This window comes from Hemiscyllium ocellatum, chromosome 4 (assembly GCF_020745735.1).
Source record: "Hemiscyllium ocellatum isolate sHemOce1 chromosome 4, sHemOce1.pat.X.cur, whole genome shotgun sequence".
In the NCBI taxonomy this organism is placed as follows: Eukaryota; Metazoa; Chordata; class Chondrichthyes; order Orectolobiformes; family Hemiscylliidae; genus Hemiscyllium; species Hemiscyllium ocellatum.
This window is the reverse complement of record NC_083404.1, coordinates 41,753,632-41,766,904: the sequence shown is the minus strand read 5'-3', so window position 1 is coordinate 41,766,904 and position 13,273 is coordinate 41,753,632. Positions and strand designations below refer to the sequence as shown.

Genomic DNA, 13,273 nt, shown 5'->3' with positions numbered 1-13,273 from the left:
TAAAGTTGTGGCAAGGCAGGTGTGGGTAAACTTGCCAACAATGGCACAGCATCCTAATTTACTGATCCATCTAATTGTTTTCCTGCCTGTGAATGAGCTATTAAATCCATTGCTTTATGTATCACAATATCGACACTCCTAACCACCCAAAACCACAGGGTCTCTTCCATCAGGTTGCAATCAGATTTATCTGTTGAAACATACAAGGTCCTGAGGGGGACTTGACCAGGTGAATGTTGAAAGCAGATTTCCTCTTGTGAAAGATAATAGAACCAAAAATAAAGGGTTATCCATTTAAAACGGAAATAAGGAAACATTATTTTTCTCTGAGAAGGTTAAGAATTTTTGGAATTCCCTTCCTTAAAAGATAGTGGATTCAAAATATTTAAATATTTGTAAAGGTAAAGATTGATAGGTTCTTGATTGGCAAGGGGTTGGAAGGTTAGTGGGGAAAAGAAGGAATGCAGAATTTCATTTAAAAGCAGATCAGCCATGAGCTTATTAAATGACGTAGCAGGCTTGAAGGGCTGAGTGGCCTTCTATTGCTCAAATAAACACTCAAATCATCCCCCACAATTATTCTAGGCCAATGTGGATATTTTCCTCCAAGTAGTTTAGTTGAGACATGTCTACAAGATCACTCTGACCTTAAATGCTCTGTAAGAATAGCCTTTTGTTAAAAAAAAACAAAACCAGCACTCTGCGGAGATATGATGCTAGAAGAAAAATAACCAAGTGTCCCTTTTTGTTCTTTGACACAGCACAATATTGTAAAAGGATTGGCAGGAACTAGGGAAAGCTCCAATAAGATGCCAGGGTTATACTCATCAGGAAAGTCAAGTTTTCTTTCTCTCATAAGGAGAGAGCTGAGGGGTGATGTGTTAGAAGTTTTTAAAATTGTAAATGGTTTCCACTTATGGGGGTGTGTGAAACTGATGACACCCAAAATGAATAATCACCAATCACTTCAATTTGGAGTTCAGGAGAAACCTCATTAGCCAGGGAGTAATGAGAATGAACACATTAACACAGGGAATGGTTACGGTGAATAAAGGATAGCTGGATGAACTAAATGGAGAAAGGAAATAGAAGATAAGCTCGTTGAACAACAATGAAGTAATTTAGGAGAAGGCTTGCCTGGAGTATTAAGAGTAGAACAGGTGAGTAGGGCTGAATAGCCTTGCTCTGCACCATAAATTCTTTGCAATTCTATTCCGTGTGGGGAAACTGAGCAGAGTGCGACTGATCAGATCACAACTTGTTGCAGTGACTTTGCAACGTCAACAAATCGTTTATTCTTGGTTTCAGCTGTGCCAGGACTAGGAAGAGGAATGATGGGCAAGTTCTCTGAAAGAACTCCACAAAGGTTGGTGTCCCATCAGCAAGTCACTCTTTTATTTACATGTGAAAAGTACCTGACACTGACCCAGCTAGCATAGAGCTGGCTCTCAGACTAAACAGAATCCCTGATGCTACTGTTCATATATATATACTGACAGCCAGGGCTCCCTGATTGGAACAGATTAAGAGCCACAAACAGCGAATTCATATTCCACCTGGCTGACCTCATTACTATCACTACAGGGTATTGAATGTAATCATTATGTTGTAACCTTCACCAAAGGGATCTTCAGTGGCACTGGATGAGAATCTGATAGAGTCAAACTCAATTCTCCGTCACACTTCACCCACACTCCTTTAATAAATCCAACAGGAAATTCAAGAGAAAACCCCCACTCCCCATCCCATTGCTGCTGTTCTCTCTCTAGATTCACACATGAAGAACGAGCAAGGCACTTGAGAGGTGTCATTATCCATAGAAACAGAGAATGATGCAGCACCGAAAGAGGCCATGTGGTTTTGGTCTATGGTGGGGGTGTGTCAACTCTTTTAAGAAGCTACTCAGTTAGTCCTGCTTTTACCCATAGCCCTGCAATTTTTCTCCTTCATGTATTTATCCAATTCATTTTGAACTTTACTATTGATCTGCTCCCACCATCCTTACGGCAACTCATTACATCAATTCACTGCTCAAAACCCTCTTCTGGTCCTTCTGCCAGTTAGCAAAACAGCAAGATTACTAACTTCCATTTACAAGGAATGTTGGGAAATAACACAGTATAAATAAGATAAATCATCATGGCGTTTTATTGGAAATAATAAAACATGTTCTCCCTGTTGTAAACAACAGCAGCCTTTAAAATTAGAATTTTGAAAGTTGGAATGTATTGAAAGTTATTTTCACAAGCCTACAAAGACTTGATTTATTTTCTCAATGAGTGGGCTTGTTTTTCTTTCTCTCCTCATTGCTGGTGAACATTCACAATGCGATACAGGCAATGACTCGGGGACTAAAGCTGAACTCAATCCTGATCCCCATGAATCATCAATATGCGTCTATTCATGACTTATGAATCTGGCCACAATATGTTCCCCCTACCACAGACATTTGTTAGAAATCTGTTGCTGCATCAGCTTAGCATTATACAGAAGGCCATGTTCCTGTGGGAAATTATTATACATTGCCTGAAGATTGCCTTCAGAAAATGTCAATACCTCTCGGCCAGGACACCTGGCTTCAAATCCGACCTATGTTTTATACCATAATCTGAAGAGGTTGATTAAAAATATCTACACACAAAAATCTTATATTCCAGCTATTTTCAGACCCTAATTGTAGAAAGGCCACAGGTGAGATAGTGGCCTGAACTAGCAAGCCCCAGAAGTCAAGAAAACTTCCCTGGGTGGACCTGTTCAAATCCTACCATGTAGCTGACAAAATTTACATTCAATTCATGAATGAAATCTGTAATTTCAAACATATCTCAATAACAGTGAAAATGGTTGTTGCAAAACCCATCTAGAGAAGGAATTCTGCCAACCTTAGCTCGCATACGTATGACTCCAGGCCCATAGTAATATAACTGACTCTTAACTGTGCTTTGCTCAGTTCCAGGACAGCAAAGGTGAACAACAATGATGGTCTCACCAATCAAACCCACATCCCATGGAAGAATTTTAAAAATTGGCCCAGTGTACTCATGCAGACGTTTTAAAAGAGCTATCCAACTAGTCCCACTCTCTTGCCCTTTTCCCATAGCCCTGCAGATCAGAGTGAGACCTGTAAAGGCTGGATTTAATCTCACTGATGGCCTGCAGCACTGGGATGACTGCACATGATGTAACCCAGAGCAAAAACTCAGGTCAAAGTTGACAGCACACATTTGGCACCACTGACTAGCGAGAAAAGGGCAAAACCAACTATCTATGTATCCCTGAATGTGCGAGCCCTCCCTTGCTTACACAGATATCACTCACTGACAAACAAAATAATCAATCAAATTGGTTTCCCAATGGCAGACTGAATAATTCCAATACTCTCTTGGTCAGCCTCTCCCTATACACTCTCCAACAACTTGAGCTCATCCAATACGCCTTGCTGCATTAGTAACATGGGATTACGTTTCCAGAAGCTGGGGGGTCCTGTTCCATTCTGTCAGCTGTTAATTGCACAACCTGTTTAATGCAGCCACCTGCAGAGCTCTCTCTATTTTGATGCTGTTTGGGAAATGAGGGGCGGACAGGAATCCACAGCTGCAGCTTGCTTAGACCACATACACACAAAAGGGAACCCTTGGAGGATTCTTAACTCCAACATCATTCAGCTTCTCAATGAGTGAAAATAGTGGACAGTTAATTTTTACAATTCAGTAAATGGGAATCTCTGTATTTCTATCACAAAGTTTAACTATTGTGTTACAAACATGGTTTATAGAAACCACAGGATGATGGTAAACTGATTTAAAACCAGACTTGTATTGTGTGCAAAATTGGAGTTCATATTATCGGGTGAATTTCTAGTTTTAAGAAGATATTTCATAGATTTTAATGAAACCACTGACTAGAAATATCACAAATGCAGAGGTGGGAAATTGGAACTCAAAACAGAATCTGCCAGAAATACTCAACAGGTCAGGTGGCAGGATTAATATATCAGCTCGATGACCTTTCAGTTGAACGAGGGAAGGATAGAAATGTTTGAGGAGAAAGTGAAGACTGCAGATGCTGGAGATCAGAGTTGAAAATGTGTTGCTGGAAAAGCGCAGCAGGTCAGGCAGCATCCAAAGAGCAGGAGAATCGACGTTTCGGGCATGAGATTCCTGAAGAAGGGCTCATGCCCGAAACGTTGATTCTCCTGCTCTTTGGATGCTGCCTGACCTGCTGCGCTTTTCCAGCAAAACATTTTCAGCAAGGATAGAAATGTGACAGGTTTTAGGCAAATCCAAAGGCAAGGGAAGTGAGAAGGAAGAAGGACAAAAAAACTCTATGATAGACTGAAGGGCATTCTGCTACAGGAAACATTAAACTTGAAAGCACGCGGAAAAAATTTAAAAGTATGTTGCCAGGGTTGGTGGGTTTAAGCTAGAGGGAGAGGTTGAATAGGCTGGGACTATTTTCCCTGGAGTGTCGGATGCAGAAAGATGACCTTAAAATCATAGTTTTATAAAATTATGAGGGGCACAGATAGAGTAAATAGCCAAGGTGTTTTTCCCAGGGTAGTAGAATCCAAACGTAGAGGGCATAGGTTAAGGTCAGAGGGAAAAGATTTAAAAGGGACCTAAGGGGCAACTTTTTCATGCAGGGGATGGTGCATGAATGGAATGAGCTGCCAGAGGTAGTGGTGGAGGCTCGTACAGTTACACCATTTAAAAGGCAACTGGATGGTTATATGAATAGGGCCAACTGCTGGCAAATGGGACTAGATTAATTTAGGGTATCTGGTCAGCATGGATGAGTTGGACCGAAGGGTCTGTTTTTGTGCTGTACAACTTTGACTTTATGATAAAACGGATGAAAGTGAAAGGCAAAAGGAGATGGTAATGGAACAAGTAAAAATAAAACTAAACATGGCTCCATGTGTCTCAATGCTTCTTTACCCATTATATGCTTGGTCTGTTCAGTCAGTCCTGCCAAGAAATTCAATGTGGAGAAAGTGAGGACTGCAGATGCTGGAGTTCAGAGTGGAAACATGTAGCGCTGGAAAAGCACAGCAGGTCATGTAGCATCCGAGGATGGGGAGAGTCGACATTTCAGGCATAAGCCCTTCATCAGGAATTAATTCCTGAAGAAATTCAATATATCCACTCAAGCCAGAGGAAGCATTTAAGATATACAAATCAAAGACCTATTGTCTTTTTAGACCAGCTTGAAGGAAACCACAACACAAATGGAGGGATGTGACCACGGTAATTTCTCCTCTCTGGTACAAAATTTTAAAGATGAGCTTTCACACAACATATCATCGTTGCTGAACATTCAGATGCTTCTTGACCCATTTTATGCTTAGGCCTGAATGGAAGAATGTAGGCTTCAGACAGATTGCAAGGGTGGAATAGAATGCCCCAAATTTCAATCAACTCAAGAAACAAGGTGAACAGAGTCTGCAACAGACGTGAGCAGTCTCCATTACCTGAAGTACATGCTCTGCTCATGGGTCATTCAACAAAATTTTGTCGTAAAAGTGCACTTGTGCTTTTTAGCCTGATAATTAATCTGTTCTCTTTATGTAGCCGTTCATTGATTTTTAAGGTTATTACAATGAAAGAAGCTCAATGAATTGAAGAACTGGGAAGTTTTGGATAAGCACCATTCACATGCCCAGAATTATCTTCATGACTCCAAATTATAAATATCTATAAATCCAAGGATAGTACTTGTACTGAAACTGTTGCTATTTTATTTTCTACTCACCAGGCCTGGAAGTTCACAACACTTGTCCCTGTTTGCAGTGGAAGTTGAACAGGAGATATCAAATCCTTGCAGTTGAAACTGACATCAAAATAAAAGAATGAAAGGTGAACATTCATGAAAGATCAAGCACATTAATAAGGATCCCTCAACCAGCCTGTGAGAGACCATTCCTGTTGCTCCTTGTTCACAGGAGGAAAAGGCTATCAACCCCCTGAAGGAAATATCTCTGGGCTGCTTCTCACTGCTGGCTTCCGGAGCCTAGGCAACCCTTTGCAGCAACAGAGTATTTTAAATGAGGCACCCAACTGCACTATGATTCCCTGCTTTAAAAACCTGTTAATGAAGTGACCTGCCTCTCCATGTTGTTAGAAACAGTAATGGGTCTACATCCAATGGGTTTGGCCTGTGTTTCAGGCATTTGACAGTTTAATCTATTAGCAATTTTTGAGAATTTTGAGAGTTTAATCTGTTGACTGACTTCCTTCTGCTTAGTGGGATTTCCAAATCTCCAAGAACTGGAGTTGGGTTGAATTGATAAAGGTGAGATATATGTAGCGAAGTTGACAAACCAAGTTTTGTTCAGTCCTGCCAAGAAATTCAATGTATCTACTCAAGCCAGAGGAAGCATTTAAGACACACAAACTAAATGCCCATTGTCTTATTACACGGGCTTGACAGAAATCCCAACACAAATGGAGGGATGTGACCACATTAATTTCCCCTCTCTGGTATAAAATTTCAAGATGAGCTTTCACACAACACATTACCCTTGCTGAGCATTCAGATTCTGCTGTTGTAATACAACATCCCACACCACCCTTTTATCAAGTCAACAACTTGGACTGATCCCAGATTGTGTGTTGTGACTTGACTCCAGGAATAGTCATAGCTGAAACATGTGACCCCAGAGTCAAACCATTAGATTGAGAAATCTGCATTTTAGTTTAGTAAACAGTGAATTAAATATTTGCTCTAAAGCCAGCCAAACATGAAAGCTCAATAACAACACTATTGAGCATCACAGTCAAGGCCAGCATTAACTGACCTTCACTTAATTGCTTCTGAGCTGCCTTTTGGGACATTGCAGTCTTTGTGGGTAGTTAGTTATATTCACAGTGCCATTAGTGTGGGTAATCCAGGGTTTTGACCTAGAAGTGAAAGAGCTGCAATATAGTTTTAGGATGATATGTAGCTTGGAGGGAAACTTGTAGACGGGGGTGTTTCCATGTATCACTGCCTTTGTCTATCTAGGTGAGGGTGGTTTCAAAGAGATTGTCAAAGGAGCAAGTTGCTGCAGTGTATCTTGCAGATGGGACACACTGCCATCACTGTGTGCTGGATAAATGCTCAAGGAGATAGGTATTGTATCAATCAAACAGGCTAATTTATCTGGATTATAGTGGAATCCATGAACGTTGCTGGACCTACATACATTCGGGCAATTGAGGAGTATTCCATCACACTCCTGACATGAGCCTTGTAGACGATGAATAAGCTTTGGGGTGTCAGAAGAGGACTCACTAGTTGGCCTGGTTTTGTAGCCACGGCTGACTTTGTATACAGCTGATTACAACCAAATTAATGTAGGTCAATGTGAAATTGGAAAGATCATTCCTCAGAGTCAGCTTTGGAACTAGACTGCTAACATCTAAATGGGATGTGTAACAGTTACTGAAAAATAAGGTGAAGCAGAATAAATTTACAGATCAACTATAGCGAAGTTATTTGCATATTTCATATTCACATATTCTGTATTCAAAAGGATTTCTCGACAGTCGTGTGATGTGCCATTGAACAAAGTGAGTGCTTGTTATATTTATCCTTATTTTATTCAAAAAAGACTTTGAAAAGAAAACACATCAGTAGCTAAACCACTTTTGAAGTGCAGTTTCTGCTGTACTGCAGGAGTCAATTTGCAACAGCAAGATCCCTTCAACTGCAACAAGATAAATAGTTATGTAAACTGCTTCCAATTTGTTAGGTAAGGGATATCTATCAGTTAGACCCTTAATTTTATGTCTAATTTGAAAGACAGCACTTCCAACAGTGTTACATTTTCTCAGTACTGCATTGTCAGTCAGCCTCAAATATGTGTTCAAGTCTCTGGAGTGAGATTTAAACCCACAACCTCATAACGTAAAGTCAAGCATGCTCCCCACTGAGCCACGGCCAGTAACTATCTGTATACTGCATTTGTAACGTAACACTGTTTAACCTGATAACAACTGGATTGAGCAGAGGTTTGTGTAACAGTGCTATGTTTACAAAATCTGCCTGCTGGTCACCGTTTCAAATTCTGGCAATTGTTTAAAGTTAAGTTATATCACTAAAAGTACTGAAGTTGTTTTGTGCTCAGAGATGAACTACTGAGCACATATCCACCTCATTACACATCTGTAACTTTAAATGTATCTGGCCTTGCTTCAGCTCATCAGCACCTGCAGGCTGCATCCATGTCCCTGGAATTGATTATTCCAATACATTCCTGGTCAGTCTCCCATTATCCACTTGACATTAGCTTGAGGTAATCCAAAACTCTGCTGCCATACTTTCGCTCACTCCAGATCCCCTTCATCCATCACCTGCTGTTCATTGAGCAACACCTGATCCCAGTGCACTAAGACTCCAATTTTAGGATTCCCATCATTGTATTTAAATCCCTAAATGATCATGGTCCCCTGTGTCTTCTAGGCTTTCTAGCCTCAAGACATCTCCGTTCCTTCAACTGCAGCATCTTACGTATCCCTGGAATTCCAACTTAAATCACTTCATCTTTCTCCTCTTTTAAGACACACTTTACAACTTCCTCTCTTTCACCAAGATTTAGGTCACCAGTCTAAACATCTTCTTGTGTGGCTCAGTATCAAAAATATTATTGATAACATGCTTGTGAAGCAGCGTGAAATATTTTTCTATTGAACTGTGCATTAAGTTGTGTTAATGTATCACAGAGGGACATGAACATTGCGAGGGCATTGACTGACAAACTATTATTCCTTTATTACCTCAGTGAGCACTTCAATAAAACAGTTATATATTCCCTACTCCACATTTATAATAAAACGGGCCTTAAACATTCTCTTCTGAGCATATCTAACACTACTACACCAAACTTAATGGAAATTCTTTCTGCTTTAGTCTTTACAATAAAGGATGTAACTTTTTAGAAGACATCAAATACACCAGCTGGAAAGTCGTTCTCTAAAAAAATGTTTATTTCATAGTCGACCACAAAGAAATTCAAACAAGATCACAAACCTAAAATAATTTAAAAGTATTATGAGGAACATGCAATAATGGTGATTTTTATATTTTAATATAACTACCAAAAAGGCATTTTATTCAGTTGTGTTAGATTGCAAAGTTTCTCTGGGGTACAATTACATTTGAGGTCACAGCTAATGTTAACAAATGTTGCATCTGCCTTAGATTTTCTCTGTTTCAGAGGCTTGGGTCACACACAAAAACAGAGCTCAAATGTCTTAGTCCTCAGAGTTAAATCAGACAGCTCTGACAGCAGTTAGAATAGATAATGAAGGCAATGTATTTATGTAGGCAAAATAAATTCATCCACACATTGTAATTCTTACATTGAGAAAATTTCTCCACTGTCATGGAGACTGCCAATCCTAGCTACATTCCCATTGCAACTCCCTGACCAAAGTCTTTCTACCTTTCTTGGTCTGAGATTCCTCAGCTAGGATTGACAGTGAACAGTTCCTGCTGTGTCTCCATGCCAACCCTTTTACTCGTGCTGAATAGATTAGTGTTCCCTTTCTAAACTTGCAACTCAGTTTTAATGAGTCATCTCTTGCAAGTCAGTCCTGATTACAGCAAAATGAAAACCTTCAACACCATAAGACCATAAGACATTGGAGTGGAAGTAAGGCCATTCGGCCCATTGAGTCCACTCTGCCATTTAATCACGGCTGACGGGCATTTCAACTCCAATTACCCGTAGCCCTTAATTCCTCGCGAGATCAAGAATTTATCAATTTCTGCCTTGAAGGCATTTAATATCTGGCCTCCACTGTACTTTGGAATGAATTCCATAGGCCCACCACTCTCTGGATGAAGAAATGTCTCCTCATTTTTGTTCTAAATTGACCCCCTCTAATTCTAAGGCTGTGTCCACGGGTCCTAGTCTCCCCACCTAACGGAAACAACTTCCTAGCGTCCATCCTTTTTAAGCCATGCATTACCTTGTAAGTTTCTATTAGATCTTGCCTCAACCTTCTAAAACTTAATGAATACAATCCCAGAATCCTCAGCCGTTCATCGTATGTTAGGCCTACCATTCCAGAGATCTTCCGTGTGAATCTCCACCGGACACACTTCAGTGCCAGCATGTCTTGAGGCATGGGACCCAAAACTGGACACAGTATTCTAAATGGGGCCTAACTAGAGCTTTGTAAAGTCTCAAAAGCGCATCACTGCTTTTATATTCCAATCCTATTCCAACGCCATTTTCCTACTTTATCCCTATATCTTTTAGCATTGTTTAGCAATCATTAACTAATGTTAACACGGCCCATGTTTTTTAGGCTAGCAGTGATGAAGCAACTCACCGGTGCCGAATTATCCCGGGGGCCCCTTGACCGTACCATTCGGCCCAACACTTCGACTCCATTGGTGCTAATGTTTCCCGCTGCATTGATTTCCTTCTCACCGACTTGTTTGCAGTCAACAATCAGTTTTGCATGGGTTTTGCTAATTATCACATGCACCTGTTCGAAAAGAATATGGAGTAGCATTGGACAGGATGTAAAGGACAGAACCTGAAGGTGATCAATAAGTGTCTTGAGCCTGCTCCACCATTCAGTCAGAACTGTGACCCAACTACACGTACCTACATTCACCTTCCAAACCATAATCCCTTAAAAAAAATCTGTCAATCTTAGATTTAACATTAACTGATCATGTATTGACTCCAATTTGTAGAAAATAAATAGCCCCTGGAGCCTGCTCCACCATTCAACTCGACCATGACTGATATCCCACCCAATGCCATTTTCCTACTCTATCCCTATTTCCTTTAGCATGCAGGGGTGAGAGTTCCAACCTTTTTGTGAAGGAGTGTTTCTTAGTTAGACTCCTGAAGGGTTTAACTTTTTAGAATATACATCCAGCCCTCAAATTCCTATCCTGTAGAAGTAGTTTCTCTCTATTTGCTCCCCTTAATATCTTGAAAAGTTTGATCAAATCGTCTCCCAACCATCTAAATTCTCAAAAATACAACCTTAATTTGTGCAATTTTCCTCATAATTTATCATCAGGATTACACTGAATTAAATAGAATGTACACCATCTTTTACATTTGGCATGGCTTTATCTTCTAAGAATTTGTTAACTTGTCTCACGGGATGTATTCACACCAGGTTAAATAAGATTATTCCTCAACTTATGAAACAGAAAAGAACACCAAATACCAACAAAATAAATTGGGAGAATGCTTAAATTGAGAAGGTTGCTTGAATTTATTTTCAGGGACACAGGTCATGAACTAACAGCCATTAAACATTCCCCCCTTATCTGCATGGGTTTCCTCCAAGCGCTCCGGTTTCTTCCCACAGTCCAAAGATGTGCACACTAGGTGAATTGGTCATGCTTAATTGCCATAATATTTAGGGATATGTAGGTTACCTGCATTAGTCTTGGGAAATGTCAAGTAATAGGGTAAGGGAATGGGTCTGGGTGGGAGGATCTTTGGAGGGTCGGTGTGGACATGTTGGGCCAAATGGCCTGTTTCCACACTGTAGGGATTCTATGAATATTCTATGAATCCATGAAACTCATACACAGAATCCAGACAGTTAGTTCATTTATTTACATCGACTGACCTTATGAAAACTTCCAAAGAAAATCTTCTTGACACTTGGATCCTCAAAAGTGACTGTCTGAAACTCATTCTTGTAATCATAGTTAAAGTAAGTGAGGGTTTTCCCACCATCTAAAAACAGCAAATAAAAAGCAATTAAAATTGAGAAAATAGAGGCATTGAATAAAACATGCATCATAGTCAGAGTCATAGAGCTGCACAGATCCTTCAGTGCAACTCATCCAGGCTGACCAGATATCTTACATTAATCTAGTCGCATTTGCCAGCACTTGGCCAATATCCTTTTAAATCTTTTTATTCATATACCCATCCAGATACCTTTTAAATGGTGTAATTGTACCAGCGCTTCCTCTGGCAATTCATTCCATATGTGTACCACCCTCTGAGTGAAGAAGTTGCTTCTTAGTTCTGTTTTAAATTGTTCCCCTCTCACCTTAAATCTATGCGCTGCAGTTTTGGACTCCACTACCATGGGGAAAAGACCTTGGCTATTCACCTCATCAAGCTATGGTTAGGGTTGGAGTATTGCATCCAATTCTGGTTGCCACACTTTAGGAAGGAATTGAGGGTCTTTGAGACCCCTTGGAGGAGATTTATTAGAATGGTTCTAGGAAGGAGGGATTTTAGCTCCGAGGGTAGTTTGGAAAAATTCGAGCAAAGGGAGTTGATGGTAAATTTGATAATGGTAAACTAGATTATACCACCTTTATGTAAGACAAAGTCAGGCTGAGCCCATTAGCTGATGGTATAAGAAACAGGGGACTCAGACTTAGGGTTTTAGTTAAGTGATACAGGGGGATGTTAGACAGCAATTGACAATGACATGGAACCCTTCCCCTACGAGAGTAACAAATGCAGGGATCACTGAGTTCAAAAGAACACCAGATGAGCACTTGAAGGAAATAACCTTGAAGGATTACAGGAATAGAGCGGAGCAGTGGGACTGCCTAAATTGGTCTTTCAAGAGTTAGCGTGGACTCTTTGGGCTGAATAGCCTCCTTCTGTGATGTAATGACCAGAAAACATTGAGATTTTTCTTCAGCTTATAAAGTTCACAGAAAATCTTCACAGGGAAAAAGGTTCAAAGACATGATTAGAATTTACTGGGCATTTACTCAATGAGGCAAACAAACATTTTAAGTTTTTAACCAATGTGATACATGTTTTAGGAAGCTCAGTGAGGTTTTATGGTGTATTGCTGTGTCATTTAAGGTGTCAGTTGTGATGCAATGGGTTGAATTTTCACCTCAGTCAGAGATTGTATGCTCACATTCCCACACAAGAGATTTGAGCATTGAATCCAGGCCAACACTCCAGTGCAGTACTAACGGAGTGCTGAATTGTTGGAGCGTCATTTTTTTTAGATGAAGCTTCAAATCAAAGTCACATGTGCGTCCTCTGCAGAATGTAAAGGCAGTATTTCAAAGAAGAGCATGTAATGTCTCCCTGGTGTGCTGGGCTATTCATCAACCATCACTAAAATTAAGTGGCTTTATAGTACTTTAGAACATTCTCAGGCTGTGAAAAGTACTATGGGAATGCAAGTTCTTTCCTCACACAGCATATCAATATAAACAGCGTAGATTTAATCTCTAACTCCCCCTCTTAAAAGCTCGGCAAAGTTGAAGGCTTTCACGTTGATCAATTTCACGGTAATACTGTTCTATGCAACACGAAAGTGAA

General features: G+C 40.2%; 1 protein-coding gene across 7 annotated transcripts in view; it reads right to left on the bottom strand.

The window, feature by feature from the left end:
• col14a1a (collagen, type XIV, alpha 1a) overlaps nucleotides 1-13,273 on the bottom strand; it is a 218,433-nt gene that overhangs the window by 46,662 nt on the left and 158,498 nt on the right. For all 7 annotated transcript variants that reach the window (XM_060823020.1, XM_060823021.1, XM_060823022.1 and 4 more), the window contains 3 exons: nucleotides 11,592-11,701; nucleotides 10,320-10,478; nucleotides 5,752-5,829 (listed from right to left, as the gene is read on the bottom strand). In XM_060823020.1, the coding sequence (XP_060679003.1) occupies nucleotides 5,752-5,829; nucleotides 10,320-10,478; nucleotides 11,592-11,701 (347 nt within the window). The remainder of the gene's footprint in view (nucleotides 1-5,751; nucleotides 5,830-10,319; nucleotides 10,479-11,591; nucleotides 11,702-13,273) is intronic.